The sequence below is a fragment of the Lissotriton helveticus genome, chromosome 1_1, assembly GCF_964261635.1.
Source record: "Lissotriton helveticus chromosome 1_1, aLisHel1.1, whole genome shotgun sequence".
Lineage (NCBI taxonomy): Eukaryota > Metazoa > Chordata > Amphibia > Caudata > Salamandridae > Lissotriton > Lissotriton helveticus.
Genome location: NC_136057.1, coordinates 1,125,805,459 through 1,125,828,678, shown reverse-complemented (window position 1 = coordinate 1,125,828,678; position 23,220 = coordinate 1,125,805,459). Strand labels below are relative to the sequence as shown.

Here is a 23,220-nt window from a genome sequence, read left to right as displayed (position 1 = left end):
ACACGGGTGGACGGTGTTGGCTACGTATGGGAAAATGGAGCCCCAACCTTGCTTAGTCAACCATATATCCACGGCTGCCCAAAAGACCCTTCTAAATTTACGGCTGGGCTTTTCCACCTTAAAAGAACATACACCAGCATGGAAGCAATCATGGTCGAACACTGACTGCAGACTATGTGGTCAAAAGGAAGAATCATTGTTGCACATACTATGCATCTGCCTCTCTCTGAAAAATTTGAGACGTTACTTTCTCCTCCATGCATTCCGTTATTTTAAAATTAGATCATGCCGCACTGCTGTCATGCTAGCACTGAATAGCCAACAATTGCAGACAGCTTGTAGAGCCGCAAGATTCTGTCAAAAGTCACTGCAGCTAATACAAATTACTGAGAAACACGATACTAAAGGTCTGAAGCTGGATGCTGAAGTGTAACGAACTGATCCACTGAACCCCCTCTCTCCTCTCACAAATACACCAATTATATGGATTCTTAGATTGTTCTCCTTTTAACCATTTGAGACTTTGTACTCTTTTTAAATCATGTGTTTTATGTTACAATATTGTAAAGGTTTTAATTAACTAAATTCAATAAAAAATTTCTGACTATATTTACAAACTTATACCCACTATGCTATACATACTCGTAATTAAATTTTACATTCCAGCGCCCACCGGGCATCCTGAGTCATCCCCCACATTCTAGTCTTTCACCCATTTCCACACCCGGAGAGAGCCTGCTTCTGCATCACGTGGTTTGCTGAGCCGTCATACTCCGCTTTGACCCAGTGCCAGCCGACCTTCCCGATCGTGCTGTGGATTCATTCTACCCGACAGGTATTTAAAGCACACTACGTGTGCACAATCCTTTCAGTGGACCCTTTTCACGTTTTTTCGCAAGGTATGAGCGCACAACTAATGCTTTACCGGCGCCCTTTCCAACCCCCCACACCCACCCCCCCTCTTTTCATTTCAGTTGCCCGATCGGTTTTCCGGCGGGATTCCTTCTCGTTTAAACACCCGATTACTTACTGTGAGTCACGTTTCTCTTCCAACTTATGGAGTCTCTCGATCCCGTTTGGGAACGTAACAGTCACTTTTTAATTCTTTGCCTGCCTGTATCCCTCCCTTGTTGTTTCCTCTAGATTTTTGACAGATTAAATTACATCCGATCGCACGACGGAGGTGCTACCATGAATAATTGGATGTCTAATTAAGCGACAGCTTGTGAGTCATGCTCCCCTACTATATTCTTGGCCACATTAACGTGCCCTGATGATTTCGTGCCCTATCTTAATTCCAATTTTTCAATTTATTTCAGCGAGTTACTTTTGTGATGTTTCTTCCTTGATTGACTCGATTACCTACCATGAGACCAGTGCAATCCACTTCATGGTAAATAACATTGTGTTCCCTTCTCTCAACCGCTGTTGTTGCTAGTGCTTTGTAAGCCACTCTTTGATCTTCCATGACCCTTATAAAACCATGTCCATTTTGATCTTACTGTATAGGTAATCTGCCCCCCCCCCCGTTCTGATGAAGACCCCCCAGCAAGGAACTTACGATTGCCTGCGTTGTCAGTGGGCCGAAACGTCGACAGACATCTCACAGTCCATATCAGCTTCCTTCCACATATATCATTGATTGTTATTTCATGGGAAGCATGATGTATGTGATTTGTTTGTGAATTTATCCTTTGTTGTCTACAAATCAGATTAACTTGATTGTTCATTAAGGTCTCTTCGACCACTGCTATGTCACCACCCTAAATACCCTACACTTTCCCATCACCACTTCCCATCCCATCTCCCTTTGGGGCACTTATTTAATTAAATATCGCTTGCATCAATTTGTGGTATTTTGTATCTTACACATTGTAATTAAATAACAATGTTGTCACTATTTTTGAATTAATGTCTAATTTATCATCTATATAAATTCGCTGTGTTTCTACGTTAAGGGACCCCTCTTCCCTGTACTACACTTCCACCCAGGTCCCAGAGACTCTGTGGGTATAACCCTTTGCTTTGTATTGCACAAATAGTTTACAGATTGCCTCCAAGTTAAGCCGGACTGACAGCTTTCGTGCCAAGCTACCAGAGGGTTAAGAACAGGTTAATTTATTGACTTTTGTGATTCACCCTGAATGGGATTGTGGTTGTTGCTTGATAATGGCATTCTCCCCTCAACCAATACCCCAATGTAATGTAATGTAATGTAAGAGACTCTTGTATAGCGCGGGCTTCACTCCAAGGAGCATCTTGGCGCTTTAGAGAGGAAAAGATAGGGGGCAGCGTGGCTTGTTGATGTTAAAATAGAGGTCAGCATATTCAGATTAGGCTTTTGCAGTGGGTATCGGATAGGCTGTAGATCCAAGTTTTAAGGGTCTTTCTGAAGGCTGTTTCTGTAGTAATTTGCCGGAGAGGTGGCGGGAGTATGTTCCAAGCTTTGGAGCCCAAAACTGACAAAGCCTTTCCTCCTCTCGTTTTCAGTCTGAATTTGGGGATGGTGAGGAGGTTGGGGTTCTCAGACAACGCGAAGGAGTGTAGTGTAGGAACATGCTCTGAATGTAGCTAGGTCCGTTTCCATGGAAGGCCCTAAAGGTGATTAGGAGGATTTTAAAAAGAACTCGTTTGTGGATTGGCAGCCTATGAAAGATGTCCATTGCTGCTATGGCTGACGTCCTCCTGTTCCATCCCAGCACCAGTCTCGCCTCTGCATGTTGCACCATTTGCAGTTTATGGCATACCGTCCTATTTGTCCCTGCATATAGGCTGTTGCAGTAGTCGAGGCGTGATGTTATAAGTGCTACTGCAACCATTTTTCGTGCCGGGAATGGTATAAGGTTGAATAATTTTCTGAGCCCCTTTATGATGCCAAAGCAGGTTCCTGCTACGGCCACTGCTTGTTGTTTAAAGTTCAGAGAGGAATCAAATCTGATCCCTAAGTTTCGGACTGAAAGAGCAGTGTTTGGGGGGACGATGGCGTACTCCGGCCACCATAACGTGGGTTTGAACATATTCCCTTTTCCAAATGGTAAGATCTCAGTTTTCCCAGAGTTGCATTTGAGGTGGTTCAAGTTCATCCATTGGAACGTGGCTTTGAGGCAGTTTTTAAGCTTCATTTCAGCCTCACAGGTATCATCCTCCATTACCGCATACGAGATGGTATTTATATTGAAGGATGATATGAGAGCAATCAGGGGGGGCCATATATATATTAAAGAGTGTCAGGCTCAGGCAGGAGCCCTGCGGCACTCCTGAGCTGAGTCGCTTTTCTTCTGACCTGAAATGACCTAGGGTGACCACTTGTCGCCTATTTGCTAGAAAGCTTTTCAGCCAGCCCAGCACATTTCCGGCTATTCCTGCTGCGGCTAGACGGTCCACCAAGATTGTGTGGGAGACCGTATCGAATGCCGCGGACAGGTCTAATAGTACCAGTACTGCTTTCTTTTCCTGGTCCATTGCGGCTCTTAATGTTTCGGAGGTGAAGATTAGGGCTGACTCCATCGAGTGCTGAGCCCTGAAACCCGCTTGGTTCGGGTGCCAGATGTTTTTAGCCTCCAAGAATGCAGTGAGCTGCTTATTAACGGATCTTTCTGTTAGTTTGCAGAAGATAGGAAGCAGGGAGATGGGTCGCAGATTTGTCAGAGTTGTAGGGTCTGGTAATTGTTTTTTCTGCAGTGGCTTCACTGCTGCAAGTTTACATTCTTCAGGGACTGACCCTAGGTTGAGCGAAGAGTTGATGATGCTGTTTATGATGAGGTTGGCAATCTCCACCATTGTGTGGAAGACAAACGGAGGGCAGGGGTCAAAAGGCGACCCTGATTTGATCTTTAGGATTTCTGTCCGGGATTCCTCTAGACTAACCGGTTGAAAGGAGGACATGGGGGCCATCATTGTGCCAGCTCTATTTTTTGATGGCTCCTCTTGAGGCAGAGGATGAGGGAAATCCTTAGTGAGCATTTGAATTCTATCCTCAAAGAAGTACGCTATTGTATTACATAGATTCTGAGAGGGGGGGATATCTCTCTGCATGGTTTTAGGGTTAATAAAAGTGTTGACAATTTTAAAGATTTCTTTCTGTTTATTATTACTTTTTATTATAGCCTCCGTAAAGTGTTCTTTTTTAGCCGTTTTTATCATCCCATGATAGTGGCGGCGGGCGGCTTTATAGTTGATCTGATCAGATTCCACATAATTTAGGCGCCACATCCGCTCTAATGCCCTAACCTTCCTTTGCTCTTCTTTTAGGACTGAAGAGAACCAGGGGGCAGAAGGCCTCTGCTTCTTTCTGGCACCTGGCCTCGGTGCAGCGTAGCTGTTTTCTGAACTTAGAGCATTTATCCACTCCCTGAAAGACTGACTGTCCCTAATGGGATCTCCCGTAGGGGTTGGTCTGGATCCTGCTGCTGTGGTAAGAAACTCCGACTGTCCTATCATATTTTTCCAACAGTCTCACGGATTCTTTCATATTATCCAGCAGAGCAGAACATGCTTAAAGCAAAGGTGTGCTCTTCACCACACACTCCTATATTCATGAGGCCTGTTGCCACTGCTTTTCCAGTTTTTGTTGAATGGGACATTTCTGAGCAGGCAAAGAGGAGTCAATGGGAAACATGACAACAGGATGGTCAAGAGGAATTTGTATGCTGTTGTTGGAATGTAGGATCTGCTTTCATGGTTACCCCCACTTTTTGCTTGATGTCAGTATGTTTATGACCTAGTCTGACTGTGATCCTGCTAATCAGGACCCCAGTGACTGTGCTTTCTCCCCTAAATTGACATGGTAAGTACTTTGGTACCTCTGCAACTGGGTACTGTTGTAACCTTGTAAGTCCCAAGTACATGGTACTAAGATACCCACGGCACAGGTACATCAGGGGCGTCCCATGGGTCGAAGCATGTACTGTGCCATACATGGGACTCCACTTAAACTGCGACTACAGGCCTGCCATTGCAGCCTGTGTGAGTTGGTGCTTGCACCTCTCACGGCAGATATAAGTTTCCTTATAGCTGAGATCACTGCACTTGAAATCTATAAGTCACCCCTATGGCAGGCTCTTCGTCTCTTAGGGCAGGGTGTTTGGTTATAGGTGTGAAGGTGCCCCTGCATGAGCAGGACACCTCTACAAACCCTGGAGTTGTCTCCAGGCTTTGTAAGTGTGGTCAGCCATTTTAATACATATAGTGGACATCAGTCATTATGAGATGTCTAACTATAGTGGAGAAGTGTGGCTCACTGGTAGTGGAGAAGTGTGGCTCACTGGTTAGAGGAGGCAGACCTGGAAGCAGAGGTCAGCCCGGGACTAGGGTTCAATTCCCGGCTCGGCGGGGTCTTGAGTCCTAAAATGTCCATGGACTCGACAATTCTCGCTCCGGTGCCTACTCGATTCACGGGTTCACACTCTGCGACTCTGGGCAATAGCTTGCTTAATCTCCACAACGGCCCCTCGCGGCGGGATGCCTGGCTTTCACCTTGCGGATACCCTGCTGGGGTTATCTCACAGGGGAATACCAGGACGGGTTCCCTAAGCAAGCGCTTAGAAACCGCTTGGTGATTTGCGCTATATAAATTCCTGTACATATAGTGGCTGCACCGAAACTGGTAATATTTAATATCAAACGTGTTGGAATCATACTCCTACACTGATTCCAGTGTTGGAAGTTTGTACTCCCGGTAACAGCCTTTCCAGGTCTGCCAGAAAACTAGTGCTGCTGCTGACCAAAGACACTATTCTGTCATCCTACTAAGCTTGAACAGGGGAAGGTAGAACAATAAGTTTCCGGTGACAGGGAGTTGTGACCACCTCCAAGACAGGACTTAGTGTATTAGGCTGGGGTGGGGGTGCTTGCCAGGGCCACAAGACTGCTTTGAAGGGCACATTTGGTTACCTCCTTGCATACTCCAGTTTGAGACAGTTCAGGGAGCCCTTGGCTCCCGCTTTGCTGTGAAACTGGAAAAAGGACATAGGAGTAACCACCCCTCTGTCCAGCCCCACCTCTGTGAGGGACCCCCGATTTGTTCGAACCCTTTCCTTAGGGTACTTAAGGGTTTACCTGCGGATGGGTCCTTAGATTTGTCGTGGGATAAGACTCAACCCTGAAACTACATCGCTCTTCGACCGTCTGGACACTTGGACTTCAAATGGAACCGAGACTGCACCAAGGAAGATTCCTGCTGTTCCTGGTCTCTTGTTCAAGTCTTCTTTGTCGCCTGTGTCTGTGCTTCTGCCCGGTTCTTCGACAGACCTGTGGCCATCAAGAACACCTGAGGAAATTTCCCTTGGAGTGAAGGAGTCACTCCTCTGCTTCCGCAGGCACCGCAACGAAGCTGACCGGCCTGCTGCTCCTGTCGTTTTACAGACCTCCCGAGGCTCAGCAACACAGGTGGTGGCACTGCAACTCCCTTGACGCCTGACATGTCCACGCTGCAATTTGGAGGCCAGTATCCCCTGTCGGAACCACTGGGACTAAACCCCTGTGCACTGTGTCGACTTGCTGTTGCCAAGGCTTGTTGGCTCTGCATTCCAGAGATATTCTGGCTATAAGAAGCTCCAGTCTCCAGCATCTCTTTCCTCCAACAGCAGCATCCTCACCGCATCCTCTGCACAGTGGGCCTTCATCTTTGGTGAACAGCTCGAGGTCCTCTTGCGACTCCTGTGCATTTGGCGTGTGGGTCCTTCTGAGCTTCTTCTATTGCTTCAGTGGACTCCCCTGCTTGCTCGGGTCTGCTCTGACTCTCCTGCTGCTGGTGGGTCCCTTGGACCTTGCTGGTCCCAACGTTGCACCTTTTTCGTCTTCCACACCAGTTGCAGTTACCAAGGCTTGTTGGTGCTCCCGCCATACACCAACCACCTAGTCACTGACTTCTGACGTGGGACAGCTCGTGCATGGTTCCTGGTCTCCCTCAACGTTGCTTGGTCCACACAGCTGAAGCAACAAGGTCACTGTTGACTCTTCTGAACCTCCCAACAACAGTGGGTATTGTGTCTTTGTGCCTACTAGTCACGTACGAGTGGCATAGACTCTGTCCCCTCTACTTCCAGGTTCTCCATTTCCAGAATCCACCCTTGGATTCCACCGGACTTCATCTTCTTCTCCAGAGGCATTTTCTTCGGAGTCTCCGATTGTTATCTACAGAGGTTTCGGACGTCTCTTCACCCCCATGCTCCTGGCTTCCCTGGTGTAGGTAAACTGGTTCCCGGGGCATCCATGGGTGATGTGACTCTCCAACCTTCCGTCCTCTAGGAAGGGTCCTTCTTCTGTAAAACTGCAACTGCGACTTCTCCACCGACTTCCATTGGGCACGCAGCTGTGTTCCCGCTCTGCACACAGCCTTCGTGGGGTTCCTGGGTACTTACCAGGCTCCTCTGGGCCTTCTGGTCCCAGTTCCGTTCTCCCTTGCAGTATTTTGTGCCTCATTGCATTTGAAGTATTCTTGTGTATTGTGTTGACATCTCCGGGTAGGAGATATACCAATGTGTTAGTGAGTGCTGTGTAATAAATATAAGTATTTTTATATAAACACCGTGTGGTTCTTTTTCATTCAACTTACACTACAGATTAAACTGGTAAAACAAGCTGCTTAACCCTCCAAGATAAGCCTGAAGACTGCTCTCCACAGCTGCCATTCTGAGAGCTTTCAATGGTTATCAAGGACCACTAAAAACACCATAAGGGTTGCCTGGATTAGTGCAAGGTGCACAGCTTGAATAACTGTGCACCATATACCAAGCCTGCCTCCTTCAGCTGTCATGGATTGTTCTCCATTTGCAAAAGTCCAAGGCTATTAAACCAATTATGGAAACCAACTCTGAAATGCACACTTGAGAGGGTAATGTAACCCTGAACAATGTCTAGAATGGCAGATCAGGTTTACAGATTGAAGAATTGTCAACTCACCATTGTTTAAAGTGAGGTCTAGCAGTTGAAAAAAGTACTAAGCATGCTTTAGTGGACGCACTTGCTTCCTTTGACAACAAATCTTTCAAATGCCAATCGTACACTAGAAAGACCTGGTGCACCTCCTTTGTGAGATGAGCTGCCTCCAGGTTGTGTTATGTTATTGTGAATTTCTAAAGCACACGTTCACCTGCAGGTCTCTTGGTGCTGAAATTTGTTATGGAGTGACCGATATCAGGAAATCCAATCTAATTGTACGCTTGAGTAAAAAGCGAAGTGTTCAGCATTTTTCTGAAATGCAGATAGTCCATTTCGAGTTCAGGGCTGTGGGCAAAGAGTTCCAAAGTTGAGGGCCAAGTATAGAGAACCGTGGCCGTCCTGTCCGTTTGCATCTGAATCTTGGGATTGCAAATAGATTCATGTGCATGGATCTTAAGGTGAGCTGGGGGGAGTATTTGAGGATTCTCGAAGATATATACTTAGGACCGATACCGTGTATGGCTTTAAACAGGATGCATCCTGTTTAAACAGAGAACGCTGCTCCACCAGGAGCCAGTGAAGCTCTTTCAGCAGCGGTCTGATGTGACATTGTCTGTCTTGTTGGTAAATAAATCTGGCAGCTTGATTCTGTATAATCTGCAGACTGTGCTTCTGATTATGCGGGAGGCCAAGGGACACCGCGTTTCCATAATACATTTTGGATAGAATCAGGACAAAAGTGATTTGGATGCTGGCCTCTCTTCTGAAAAATCTTCTGATCTTTCGCAGTTTCCATAGTTGGAAGAAGCATGTAGAGGTCACTGAGCCAACCTTCGAGTCTATCTGTATGCCTAGGCTCTTAATCGTACTTTGGGGTGGGTGCAGAGCCTAACTCCAAGGGCCGGTGTGCAGGAGTCCAATGCAGGAGTTTGTTTTTGAGGATAATGATATCAGTTTTTTCTGAATTCAATTTTAACTGATTGCTATTCATCCGGGTATTTGGTAAAATCCTCATGGCACACGTCAAACCAAAGGGAAAGTGTTGTGAACTGCTAATGCGGCCCTGCTACAGAGACCCTCTGATATAGTCTCAGATTTGTGTGCATCGTGGTATGGAAACATGTGTCTCGGGAGTCTTGAGAAGTCAAACCTCCCTACCTTTAGGCAAACGAGAATCCCCTGAAAGTGACAATTTTGAAGGACGTCTTCTTGAGGAGTTTGTTCAGCTTCTTCAGATACAGGACAGGGCTTCATACACTTGTCTTCTTTAACAGAAACTACCTACAGCAGAATCTTTAAGTGTGCTGGCTCCTAGGCATTTGCCAGACTGCATCGGTGAGAAGCAGGGCGATGATCTCTTGCTGCAGGTCCTGAAGGTGGAGATGGTGCTCCCATGATAGTGGGTTCCATAGAAATTCCAGGGTATGGCTGGACTCCGCTACCTGAGGCGCCCAATGATGTAACGTGACCTTCCATTCTGAGGCAAAATCAGATTCATCTGTCCATCGACTGATATGGGGTGCAGAATTAGAAAGTCCCAATTACTTTGTATTTTCTTGGGCATGGAATTAGGAACCTCCATTTTTCTTAGGCACAAAGCTGTTGTGCTGACCTCTGTTGTTGGAGTAGCCTTGGCCATATCCAGCTAGAGAGTAACATTAACACTGCCTGTGTCGCGAAGTGGGAGTAGTGTCATCTGTAAGAGTGGAATCACCTGGAGCCACAAAATGTGGTCTGTTAACAATATTGATCAGCGTGTGGTTTCTGACTTATTACTCTACAAGGCATCATCCATGTGCTTGGCATCCAATAGCTTGGCATTGTAAATGACAAAACTTTTTATTTATGTTTTAAAAACCAACATGTACATAAAAGTCATTGCTATTTACACTGCCAATAGCTCAAACTCTCACAACTGCGAGACCTATTGCATTGCAAATGCTTGTTTAACTGACCTCTATACTTTTAGGTACTGGCTTTTGGAGTTTGGAAGTCATCTGATTCCTTTCTCTCCATGACGCTGTTGTAGAAAACATTGTACATTGCCATCCACACACTACAGATACACACAAAGCTATAAAGTTAGGCTCGTGCAGTGAAACTACAGACAATTGCAGGCCTGCAACTATTGCTTGTGCCTTGGTTCTGGAATGATTATCCTTTGACAAAAGCAACAATGAGTGGTTTAAGGTTGATCATAATGAGTAGTTTAAAGTTGGTCAGAGGGTGTAACTTTTAGGCTCCACATTTTCTGCCATTTTTTTTCTTACTTGTTAAACCACTGAAACTTCGTGGCTATGATCCTGGAAGGTATCTCCTGTCAATCAGCCTTGTTGCCACCCCTATGTTTTTGGAAATGTCTTTCAAATGAAGTAGAGAAGGTGGAAGGATGTGACCTTGGTTCGACCCTGGCGACGTGGCTCCCCACCGCACAGCACATCACGCTACGGTCAGTGGGTTCGCTAACCCATTGCCTTGGATTGTTGACTAATCCAATAAATAACGATATTGTCAGCACTACATTATGTCTAACCACTCCCTGATAATTTGCTGTTTGTGAATGGTACGAAGTCTCAGTCATCAGTACACGTCATGATAAGCATACCACTAATGAAGCATCATTCAGTCTTTACGCTAACACAAGTTCCTTCAGCTCATGCTCCCCCACCCCTTCAGGGGCCACACACCTCTTCAGCGGCCCCCTTTCTGGTCAAGGTCAATGAACTTCAGTGAGATATGGGAGGCTCCGGGGCCCTTATTACATTCTTCAGACGGGGTGGAAGCATCTTTTTGCGTTATGCCACTGTATGTTTGAAAAGTCACCCGGCACCACCCCAAAATAAGAAAGCCATGGAAGTTCTCCTCAAATAAATTCTGACACGTACCTGAAGCCTTTAAAACATTTACCTTTCTCTGGGTATTGATTTACATTCAAAACCTCCCACTCCACCGTTATTAGACATGCAGTTTACTCTGCTTACCTGCATTTACAGTGCTGCTGGTGCAAAAAATATATATATTTATGCCTAGAATCGACATAATTATTCTGTAACGTAGTCTTGCGAAGGAGCGCATCCAATACGGTTCGCAATTTTTTTCTTAACATGTCAGTGGGAGAAAAAAACAACGCACTGTGCATCCCGTAACTGCTGCATATTGTCCCAGCTGCATATTGTCACTGCTACATACCGTCACTGCTACACTGCCTGGGAAGGACGATGGCCCCCCTAAATTTTGTAGAACGCTTCAAGTCTCCCACGGTTCTTGGTTCCTGAACGGTCCATTCACTACGTCTCTGTCTAAAGTAGATTTCTTCTCAAAATACTAGAAGTATTTAGACCCCTCCGACTTGGACTTTGAAAAGGAGTGACGTTTGCTGTGTTGCGTTTCACTATAACGGGGCATGTTCCTGTTGAGCCTAGAAGCATGCTGGAGGAGCTTTTAAAAGCTAAAGCGTCATAGTGCTTACGTTGATTGGGGGACTGTATTAACGTAACAGGCTTTTTAGATACTATCAAAACGGTGCTGTCTTTCAGTTTTTGGACTCTCCCACCCCTCGCTTCTATTTATTGTACAGTCTGCAATGTTCTTGTATTCCACTGCGTGCTAACTACGCCCCGGCGTCTTCAAGGCACTTTACCCAAAGCAGCTGTCTCCCAAGCAGGTTGGCATGATGCATGTGGGTCTGTGTGTGGCATGTACGATGCTGAAGTTTCTGAATGCATTGTGTTTTCTTTTGCCGAAGTTTAACATGGAAAATGAAACTAAACTTTGCAGCCGTGACCTCCAGCTCTCTACGGGCAGTGCACGACCTGGAATGCCAATAACAACCGTCCGACTGACCCACCCTCTAGAATGCAGAACAGCAAACTGCAGCACTCCCGAGCGTTAGGAGGCCCAGGCCTGAGGCGCCACACAAAACAAGCATCGACATCGGCCTGCTCTGCCACCGAGTGGGAATTGTTTCCCAAACATCTCCTGCCACTTCTCTTACACCCATCTCGTCCTCACCTTGCTTCCTTGTACTGGTGCGTCGGAGGTACTCACACTGCGCTGTTTTACATCCGGATATAGCTGCGCCAGTTCTGAAGTTTCCAAAAATAACTGTCAACAAGCTGAGTGAGGAACGCCGGGCGCGCAACAGCGCGGTGAGAGTGCACGAGATGCAGTGCCGTGAGCGTGCACATCGGCGCACGCTGAAGATTGCCGGAGAAGACACGCCGACCTCCGAGTCTGCCTGCTGTGAGGACACGCAAAGAGCCCGGTGAGTGTGGGGGGGTGTGAGAGGGAGGGGATGTGTGTGTGTGTGTATGTGTGTGTGTGTGTGTGTGTGCGTGTGTGTGGGGGGGGTGCCTGTGTGCGTGTGTGCCTGTGTGTGCCTGTAGGTGCGCGTCCACGGTCTCTAGCGAGACCTAATTAACGCGCACAAGCTGTTCACTGTGAAGCGCGTTCACAGACCTGGGTCGGCTCGTGCCCAGGTCTGTATCGGCTCGCTCACAGCTCTGACTCCCTTGGCAGGGAGGAAGGCGGCTACAAGTCTCGTTGGCGGCAGCGCTTCGCGCTGCAACGCCAGCGAGACCTAAAAACGAGCTGCAGGGCAATTTTCCAGAGGCTCTTTCCATTACATTTTGAACACTAATGTCAACGCGCAGCAAGCACTTAAAATGCTATCTAGATGGAAATGAATCTTTTAAATGAAGCACTCGGCCAAAAAAACACAGAAAGCAATGGCATAGCACGATGCATCTATTGTCTAGAACAAAAGTCCTTAACATTTGTTCTGATGACCCAGAGGGTCCGCTAGGCCTACTCAGGGAGCCGGTAATTGTTATACAAAATTAAATATATTAATACATTAACATTAAGAAAGTATGTACAAATAATGAAGAAGCAAAATTGAAAAAGAGAAAACTTTTCCTATATTTGATTGTGAATTAAACAAAATATTTCAATGTTTGAGCGTTTGTTTTGTGTATACTTGGTTTTGAATTTTTGTGTATTATTTTGAGGTTCAAATAATAGTTATTGCTTGGGCCGAGGGTCCCAGACTTCCAATAATGACTACGGGAAAGTCCCCGGATTTCCAGTAATGATTCAGTTGGGGTCCACATTAGTCCAAACGTTAAGAACCGCTTGTCTAGAACAACAAAGTACTTCAAAATACATATGCACCAAATTAAACATTAAATGAAGCTGTCTTTCCTGACCAGCAAACTATGATGCATTTAAAATATAAGGAGTCTCTTCTGGACAACTTACTTTCAGATCTTTGGTGTGTCTGTCAACAATTTGCTGAACATTTAGGTTATCCTCCTTTTGTGCTGCTAAAGCAATAATTTGTTGTTCAGCATGAGCAGTCATTTCTGCACGAAGCGCCAAAAGTGCTTTGCTCAAAGCCTATAAAACAGTAGAAAATTAAAGAGAATAATACACTTAGGCACAATTTAAAAACCAATGACATAAAAAGTAGAAGGAAAGCACAAAGATAGCAATTTTCATTTAGATGTACAAGGTGAGCTCCATATTCCTGTTGAATTACGCCATCTCGAATCCTTCACCATCTGTTGGCTAAGGAGCATTACAGGATTAAAAGCAATTTGAAAAATGGATGCCTTAAGCGTCATTAACATTAGGAATGGAATGTGGAGGATGGGAAAAGCAATCTGAATGTTTCCGCGGTTGTCAATAACTAATGGCTTTACTCCAGGAGCATTATGGTCTCAATGAACAAGTTACTTACCTTCGGTAACGATATATCTGTAAGAAACAGTAGTTAGTATTAGATTCCTTACCTTAGAATATCCCCAGGCGTCAGTCTGGATCCGGAATTTTTTTGCTTAGCAGTACCCCTGCGCGTCGGTAGGCGTCGGCTGCGGCTCCGCGTCCGTCGTCGGCGCCGTGATGACGTCGTCGGAGTACTTAAACGCCGCCTCCGCGTGCTGACATCAGTTCTTAGACACAGCTTTTCTGCGCCAGAAACGCAGAGCCATCTTAAAAACCAACACTGGTGCCATTGAAACTAGGGCCCTGAAAGGGGATGACCTTAACCCTAGATATCAGTTCGCAGAACGGAGAGGATGGGTGGGGCGGTAAGGAATCTAATACTAACTACTGTTTCTTACAGATATATCGTTACCAAAGGTAAGTAACTTGTTCATCTGAAAGAAACAGGTTAGTATTAGATTCCTTACCTTAGAATAGATACCCCAGCAATACCAACGCCAGTTGTGGGTCTGCAACCCAATAATCACACCAGAAAGTCCTGGAGGACGGAACGGCCAAAGAAGCCATCCCTCCGGACTTGGCTGTCCAGGCAGTAGTGTCTTGCAAACGTGTGCAGGGATGCCCACGTAGCCGCCTGACAGATGTCCTGCAAGGGGACTCCCCGGCCCAGGGCAGTGCTAGCCGCCGTGGCCCGAGTGGAATGGGCTCTCAGCCCAACAGGAGGCTCCTTCCTCGCCAAGGAGTAACATGCCTTGATACACAAGACAACCCACCAAGAGATGGTCCTCTTGTGCACCGCCCGTCCCTTCTTAGCGCCCACGTAACCAACAAAGAGTTGGTCATTCACCCGGAACTGGCATGTGCGATCTAGATAGAACGAAATCCTACGTTTTGGGTCCAGACGGTGGAGCCGCTCTTCCTCTTTAGAGGGATGCGGTGGCGGAAAGAAGGTGGGCAAGGTGATAGACTGCCCGATATGGAAGGCCGTGACAACCTTGGGCAGGAAAGATGGTCTAGTCCGCAACACAACCTTGTCCGGATGGACAGAAAGGAAAGGGGGTTTGGATGAAAGAGCCTGGTGCTCACTCACTCTCCTGGCAGAGGTGATGGCAACCAGGAAAGCAGTCTTCAGAGTAAGAAGGCGGAGAGGACAGCTGTGAAGTGGCTCAAAGGGAGCGCACATCAGAAAGGTAAGAACAAGGTTCAAGTCCCACTGTGGCATCACAAACGGAACAGGAGGGAACATGTGTGTGATGCACTTCAGAAAACGAGTTACAATAGGGGACTTGAACAAAGAAGGCTGATCAGGCAGCCTTAGAAAGGCTGAAAGGGCAGAAATTTAGCCCTTGATAGTGCCCAGAGCAGAGTCCTGCTGGGCAAGAGAAAGAAGGAAGAGAAGAACCTCCGAAAGAGGGGCAGAAAGAGGATCCACTGCCTTTGCTGTGCACCATGCCACAAATTTGTTCCACCTGCAGGCGTATACCAACTTTGTGGAGGGACGCCAGGCTGCCAAAATCCATTACAGACTTCAGGAGGCAAGTCAAATGGCCTCAACTGTCGCCGCTCAATCTCCAAGCATGGAGGTGGAGACTGGACAGGTTCGGGTGGAGGACCGTCCCCTGCTGCTGCGACAGAAGGTCCTCCTGAAGAGGCAGACGAACCGGGGGATCGACTGACATACTGAGTAGCTCGGGATAGCAGTACCTTCGTGCCCAGTCCGGAGCCACAAGGATAACTTGGGCCCGGTCGCGTTTGATCTTCTTCAGCACTCTGGGCAGAAGTGGTATAGGCGGAAAGGCGTACAACAGACAGCAACTCCACTCGCGACGAAAAGCGTCTCCGACCGAGTGCCGCCTTGGAAATTCCAACGCGCAGAACTGATGACATTGCGCGTTCTGTTCGGTGGCGAATAGATCTAACCAAGGCTCTCCCCACTGCTGAAAGAGGCCTTGCGCCACGTCCGAGTGCAGACGCCATTCGTGATCCATCATGCACCGACGGCTGAGTTCGTCCGCCCTGGCGTTCAGAGAACCTGCCAGGTGTTGAACCACCAGGGTCACGCCCTGATGTTCCAGCCACTGCCAGAGGCGCAGAGCCTCCTGGCAAAGGGTCCACGACTCCACCCCGCCCTGTTTGTTGCAGTACCACATGGCGGTGGTGTTGTCGGTTAACACCTGCACTACACTCCCCCGGACAGAGGGGAGGAATGCCTTCAGTGCTAGACGAACGCAGCTCCAAAAGGTTGATATGGAGCCGGGACTCCGCCGGAGACCAGAGGCCTCTGATCTCCGCCTCTCCCATGTGGCCTCCCCAGCCCTGGAGGGACGCGTCCGTCACAACTACGTGCTCCGGTTGGGGAAGGGAGAGGGATCTTCCGCTGACCCAATCGCGGTCCGTGAGCCACCACTGCAGCTGTCTCGCAGTGCCCTCCGAGATCAGGACATGGTCGGATAGGTTGCCCTGATGCTGGGCCCACTGAAACTTCAGGTCCCACTGCAGAGCCCGCATCCGCCACCGGGCGTGATGCACCAGAAGGATGCAGGAGGCCATCAGCCCCAGAAGCCGCAGCGTAAACCTGACTGAGACCCGGGATAAAGGCCGAAAGAGTGGAATCAGAGCCTGAATATCCCGAACCCGCTGTTAAACCCGAAACTGCGCCGAGTCGAGAACCGCCCTCTCAGAAGCTTCCGATGAAGAGGAGCTTCTGAGAGGGGCACAGGTGTGACTTCGGCACATTGATGGAAAACCCCAGCTGGTGCAGGAGGTCTGCCGTCGTATGGAGGTGGCTGACGACTGTCTGGGGCGAGCCCGCCTTCAACAACCAGTCACCAAGGTAAGGGAAGACTGAAACCCATAACCTGCGCAGATGAGCTGCGACCACCGCCATCACCTTTGTGAACACCCGTGGGGCACTGGTAAGGCCGAAGGGGAGCACGGTAAACTGAAAGTGCTCGTGGCCAACCATGAACCGCAGGTAGCGCCGGTGGGCCAGCAGGACGGGGATGTGGAAATAAGCATCCTGCAAGTCCAACGCTACCATCCAGTCTCCTGGGTCCAGAGCAACCAAGACCCTAGCCAGTGTCAGCATTTTGAACTTCTCCTTCCGGAGGAAGCCGTTGACGTTCCGAAGATCCAAGATAGGGCGTAGGCCCCCTTTGCCCTTCTTGGGTACCAGAAAGTAGTGGGAGTAGCAACCACACCCTACTTCTGGCCCAGGAACACGCTTGATGGCCCCCTTGGCCAAGAGGGCCGTAACTTCCTCCTGCACAAGTGGCAAATGATCGCCCGATACGCGGTGGTATTGCGGTGGCATGGCTGGAGGGATCGCCTCGAAGGGGAGGGAGTAGCCCCTTCGGACGATTTGCAGCACCCACCTGTCCGATGTGACAGTGCGCCAGTGGAGGAGGTGATGGCGAACCCTGCCCCCACTGGCGTCACATGGGCCTGAAAGCACGGACTAGGAGGGTTTTGAGGCAGATGCTGCGGGGGAAGGTGTGGACTGGCCTCGCCGTTGTCCCCGACCGCCGCCACGGCGGTTTCCACGGCCGCCACCGCGTTGGATGTTACTCTGCGGTGCGTGGCAGGCAGCACGTGTGGGGGCACCCCTTCCTTGGCCACGAAAGGAGCGAAAGGTTCCCATTTGCTGGCGCGGGGCCGAAAGGCCCAAGGACCTGGCCGTAGCCCTGGAGTCCTTAAAGCGCTCAAGCGCATGGTCTGCCTTGTCGCCAAAAAGGCGACGGCCATCAAACGGCATGTCCATGAGTGTATTCTGGACATCGGCCGAGAAGTTGGCGGACCTCAACCAGGCGTGGCGACGAATCGCCACCGTTGTTGCCATCGCTCTGGCCAGTGAGTCGGTGGTATCCAGCCCACACCGGATAGAATACCGTGCTGCATCCCGGCCTTCCACAAGGGCCTGGCCGAGTTTAGCCCGTACATCCAATGGGCATTCTGGCAGCACGTCCGCGGCCGTATCTCACAGAGAGTGGGTGTAGCCACCCAAGAGGCATGCGGTGTTGGAAGACTGCAGTCCCAGACTCAGGGAGGAGATTACCTTTTTGCCGTATTGCTCATACCTCTTGGATTCCCTGTCAGGCGGAGCTGACGGGAATGCGGTCTGGGAATTTGAAGCCTGGATAACCAGGCTCTCGGGGGTTGGGTGGGTGGACAGGAAACAAGGGTCGCCCGGAGCTGGGCGGTGGCGTCTGGCCACGTTCCTATCTACAGGCGAACCTGTAGCGTGCCTGGACCAAGTGCCCAAAAGAACGTAGGTCAAGGCCTCATTAAACGGCAGGAGAGGCTCAGCCGAGCTTGACTGCGGTTAAAGGACCTCAGTGAGGAGGTTAGTCTCACGGCCACGACGTGGAGCTCAAGGCCCAAGGCCTTGACCGCCAGCGTCAACACCACACTGTAGGTTGGCCCCTCCTCCGAAGCCACGGTAGGAGGTCAGACAAAACCAGTGTCTTGCGAGGTGTCCAGACCACTGGCATCCCCAAGTACACCTGTCCAGTCCTCCTGGGACTGATACTCCCGTGTCAGAGGGTCCTCAGACCCCTCCCAACACTCCTCATCACCCATCTCCTGATACTCAGGGTTGTCAATTGATGGGGCCGGTTCATTGAAGTAAAACTCCCCAAATGGCGTCGAGAGCGGCGCCGCTCCGACGCCGGAACCGGATCAAGGAAGGTATCCGGGACGGCGCCGCCGGTGAGGTCATCAGGTCAACCGGCGACGACCCGGATCCAGAAGCGGATCCAGCGGGGCCCTGCGGCGCCGAGCCCGAAGGCGCGAGCGGCGTCGGGCCGAAGCACCCGCCGGCGTCGGGGCCGAAGCCACCGACCCCCTAGGGCCCCCAGACGGGTCCGCTGGGCCCGAAGGCACCACGGAGCCCGCCAGAGCAGTGAGATACCTCATGGCCACGAGGAAGCGCTCCATGTCCTAGGACGTCGCATGCGGCCCAGGGACTGGAGGGTATGGGGCCGGACGCGACGTCCGCGACTCCGACGGAGCCGCGTGGGCGTTGTGTCACCCGAACCCCCGGCCGCGCCGCACGAGCGTCGGGGGGAGTCGGAAGAGCGATGTCGTCTCTTCGACTTCTTGTGCTTACCTGACGACTTCGAACCTGAGGAGTGATGTCGACTCCCGGAGCTATGATGGCTCCGATCCCGCGACCGGTCCCTCGACCTCCGTCCGACCGGGACCTCTCGCGGCGGGGGGCAGACTGCCGGAGCTCGAGTCGCTTGCAGGACCGCTCCCGCCTAGCTTTCGAAGTCAGGCCCCGGCAGTCGGAGCAGGTCTTGTCGTCATGGTCGACACCGAGACAGTGGAGACAAAGGCGGTGAGGGTCGGTGACCGACATTAGTCGGTCGCAGTCCTCACAGGGCTTAAAACCTGGCATCCCTATCGGCACCGTTCGGAGTCGAAGACTCGAAAAATTATCAAAAGGGATCGTAAAAAGTTTAGTCAAAAAATTACTAAGGTACGGCTTTTTCCGGATCTGCGCTGCTGGCGCGGAAAAAAGAAGAACTGACGTCAGCACGCGGAGGCGGCGTCTAAGTACTCCGACAACGTCATCACAGCGCCCACAACGCCGACGACGGACGCGGAGCCGCAGACGACGCCTACAGACGCGCAGGGGTACAGCTACGCAAAAAAATTTCGGATCCAGTCTGACGCCTGGGGATATTCTAAGATAAGGAATCTAATACTAACCTGTTTCTTTCAGATCATGTGGTGCTTTACTCTGAAATTCCCCGCCCCCCTCCCACTCTGCCTCCGTGTTGTTCACCCCACTGTTTACCCCTCCCATTCCAGCTTCTGAAAATTCTATTTTTCTAACCTTCTACCAAGTTCTTGTGTTGTTCCCTCAAACCCCGATGTTCCCCATTACTTAATTGCACACTCCCCAAGTATTTTTTAAATATTTTTTGGAAGGATTGGCAGCTGCAATTTGCGGCCACACTGCTCCTTTTAAAAGCCGCTTTTGTGCACATTGTAGTCATCTTTGTCATTCACTACTCTATGATAGTCATTCTCTATTATTGAACGATACATTTTAAAAATGGTGTCTGCATGCACGTGTATGTCATCACGCTTGATTGATATAGCATCATGACGCATATGTGGCCATTCTTCAATTTTGTTGATGTTTTTCAGCATCAGCAAACGTTGTTTCTGTTTTTTGCCGTTGTCTAAAAACTGCATTGACAAAGGCAAAAGGCAAGACAGTTTAGTTTTGCCAATGCTTGCTTTATTTGGGTTTGGCCACAATACCGGAGTGCATGTGTTTTCTTGCTCTCTTCACATTTCTTCTTTTTATCATGCCACCTGCTTCCCAATGCCTCCATTCCCACTCCCCAACCCAATTACAAACATATATATATATATATATTGGAGCCCGGCAGCTGCAGGGCTGTTTGCATACTTATTTACACTAGGCATATTCTTTTATTTTCTATTTTTTACCATTTTCATTTGCTTTTTTAACATGGCTGTCTGCTATATTACAATTGTTTAATTAAAAAGGCCCTTATGCACCACAACACTTGGACATATTATGAGATATACACATACCAGAGCCCTTTTGCATGCATACTCACGTGCTTGTGTGCGCATCACGACACACCCACATGTCATGACGTTTACATGCACATGCATCATGACACATGGAAGGAAATCAATTCCAGGGTTGCTGGCCGACCGATTGGCTTTGGCAATGCTTGTTAGAGTGGTCGCGATGATTGAGCTATTTTGATATTTTGGAAGATTTTGATCTTAGATGGCTGCAGTGCACAGGTTTTTTGGTTTCGACTGAAATACTTTGTTTACACATTTCGCTTCTTTGTTCCTTGATATCTCCCCAATCCAACTGTTTCTCTGTGAGAAATAGGTGACTCAGTCTGACGGGTGGGGTCTTCCGTGAACGATTCCATTAATGTATCTGATAATGAAAATTTCTGCTAAGATTTGCAATCCCCGAATCATGGTCAAACTCTCTATTTTGTCAAAGACGACCTGTAAGGTGCTGACAGACATAATGCCCCTAGATGTGGGGTAATTAATAATGGTTGCTTATGGGTCTTTGCGTGCAGCTAAGGCTCAAACTTGAGAGAGGGTAAGTAACAGATGTATTGCTCACAACTGCAGGCAATAAAACATCATTAAGAGACCACCATAACTACACAGAATCTCTCTGGCGGCTTTGGCTTTGTCTCCCACCCCATTCTTCTGGAAGGCTTGTACAAAGCAGTGGTGAGAGAATGGGTTCAAGATTGGTTAGCATCTCTTCATAAGAAATGCTATGAACACTTTCCCTTTCACCCTTGCGATCTGACTTTACCATGGTTTTTTGTAGAGGGACTGAAGTCCTACTCTAGGTATTATCAATGTGATACTGCTGACTACTTCGATCAACTATTGTGGCAGTAGGTTTTAAGCCTATGCCAAAATCACACTACTGATTATCTGGCTTAATGACAATTATAGGAAAGTTCCATGGCTTCTTGAATGGATGCAATGTCCAGAAGTCTAAACTCTGATAACACAAAAATCATTACTGGCTGGTCCTCTCCTCTTAGGAGCAGCATTTAGCGACCTAACGATAAAGCCCCTCCTAGGCTAAATTGATTTGACTACTAGCTCTCTTTTAAAGAGCTCATTAACAAACTAACTTCAATTTGGTCAAAAGTCTTCAAAAAATCATTTGATTGCTTCCTGCTTCAGGCCAGCGGTTCAATTAATGATTCTTTCCCGCTTGTACTACAGCAGCTCTGATTCAGTGTCTTCAGTTGATCTAGAACTATGTTTACTGCCTTATCTTTGGGCTTAAGTGTGCTCGCATCTCAATTCATTTGAAATCTCTTCATTTTCTCACAGAACTTAAGCAGTTCTGACTACTGAAAGGAATCTACAGGAGGTTTAGATCGGACACATTCTTATGTCATAATAATCCAGGTTTAAACAACGCTGACCCTAGTGACATGAAGAAGCTACAGCAAATGTTTACAGTAGGGTTATGAGACTGTCTGCTTGACATGCGGCTAAACTCTAACAGCTTGTGACCCAAAATAAGACCTCCATGCTGGAAAACCTGAAAAAACGTTTTATGCTTCCCTTTGTTGCCATAAAAAGATTTACAAATCTTACTTTTTGCTGTTTCTCCTTCTCCGACAACTGGTTCTTCAGTCGTTCCACCAGATGTTTCATTGTTGCTGTTGGAGCTCTAGTGTTTGCTTCTTTTTGGGACTCCAGCTCAGCACTGAGATATTGCACTTCTTTTTCCATTTGGGAAAGCAGGGATCGCAACTCATCTGCTTCATTTTTCATTCTTTTCACTTCCATAGCATGGTTTTCTTCAAGTCTAGGGGAAAGTGATACATGCCAGACAGTAGAACAGTGTGTATTTCCTGAACAACAGTGAAGACTGTAAGTATTACTCACAAGACTCTTTAGAACACAATCAGCGAATGAAAATAAAAAACTACTATTTGTCACAATGTGGACATGTAATACGATTTTAGTGGTAACCTAGTTTTTGTTGTTCAACACAATGCTGAGGAAACTTAAGTTGGGAATATGAAGGATGAAAAAAAATACAATTTTAACAGGACTACAGAATTATTTCCACAAAAAAGCATACACGATTAATTCAGGTATGATTATATTTACTAAAATATGCTAGGATTGAAGTATGTGATACTTAAGAAAGATGTTAAAAAATGTATTTCACCCATGAGATGAGCTCATGAGTTGGACGAGGTATTAAGAGAATAATAATCTGTGTAACCCATAATAAGATCCTAGAGATACAAAGCTTTAGGATGCAAATACTTGCTGTTCCCTACTATAATTTCCAATTTTTGTGAAGAGACACCTATTCAAAAAAAGTTTACTTACCTGGTAACGATCATTTTGTGGCTACTCTACCTGCAGATTCCTCACCTGCAGACCTATTTGGTATCTCCATGTTCCAGATTGGATCCTGAAACCTTTCCATGGCACTCTTGCACCAGTAGAGGGCGAGGACTCTATCTTGGCACCAGAAGTGACGCCATGGTGACACCACTGGAGCCATACAGCGCTTAAACTGGTGCACTGAAGTCAATTACCTGCCTTTTTCTATGCCTTTATAGGCAGGGACTAGGAAATAACATAAATTGTGGCTGTGCAGTGCAGCTTTCTAAATTTGAACCCCATTAAAAGGGCCAGTGGTCATCTAAAAGAATGGGTATTCAGGTAAAATTGGTGAGGAATCAGCAGGTAAATAGAGTATCACTTTTTCTTTTGATGAATACTTCTACCTGCAGATTATTTATTTTATTTATTTATTTATTTAAAACTTGTAATGCGCAACAGCTACCCGCAGTGGGTTTCCCGGCACAAGGGATAGACTGGAAGAAAGAAAGACAACACTACAGGGTTATTAACATCTGGAACTGCAAGGGACTATTAAAAAAGTAACGTTTTCAGTTGTTTGCGGAAGCAGAGCATATTAGTCTCAGTCTTCAGGGCAACAGGCAAAGCATTCCAATGTTTGGGACCTAGATGTGAGAAGGATCTTCCCCCCATCTTCACTAAATTAAACCTAGGAATGACAGTCACAATTGGCCGAAGATC

At 47.9% G+C, this 23,220-nt stretch overlaps 1 protein-coding gene across 2 annotated transcripts in view; it reads right to left on the bottom strand.

Annotated features, from left to right (window-relative positions):
- CEP290 (centrosomal protein 290) overlaps positions 1–23,220 on the bottom strand; it is a 1,500,249-nt gene that overhangs the window by 466,502 nt on the left and 1,010,527 nt on the right. For both annotated transcript variants that reach the window (XM_078678872.1, XM_078678869.1), the window contains exons 37-38: positions 21,751–21,964; positions 13,141–13,278 (exon numbers count right to left, since the gene is read on the bottom strand). In XM_078678872.1, coding sequence (XP_078534998.1) covers positions 13,141–13,278; positions 21,751–21,964 — 352 coding nt within the window. The remainder of the gene's footprint in view (positions 1–13,140; positions 13,279–21,750; positions 21,965–23,220) is intronic.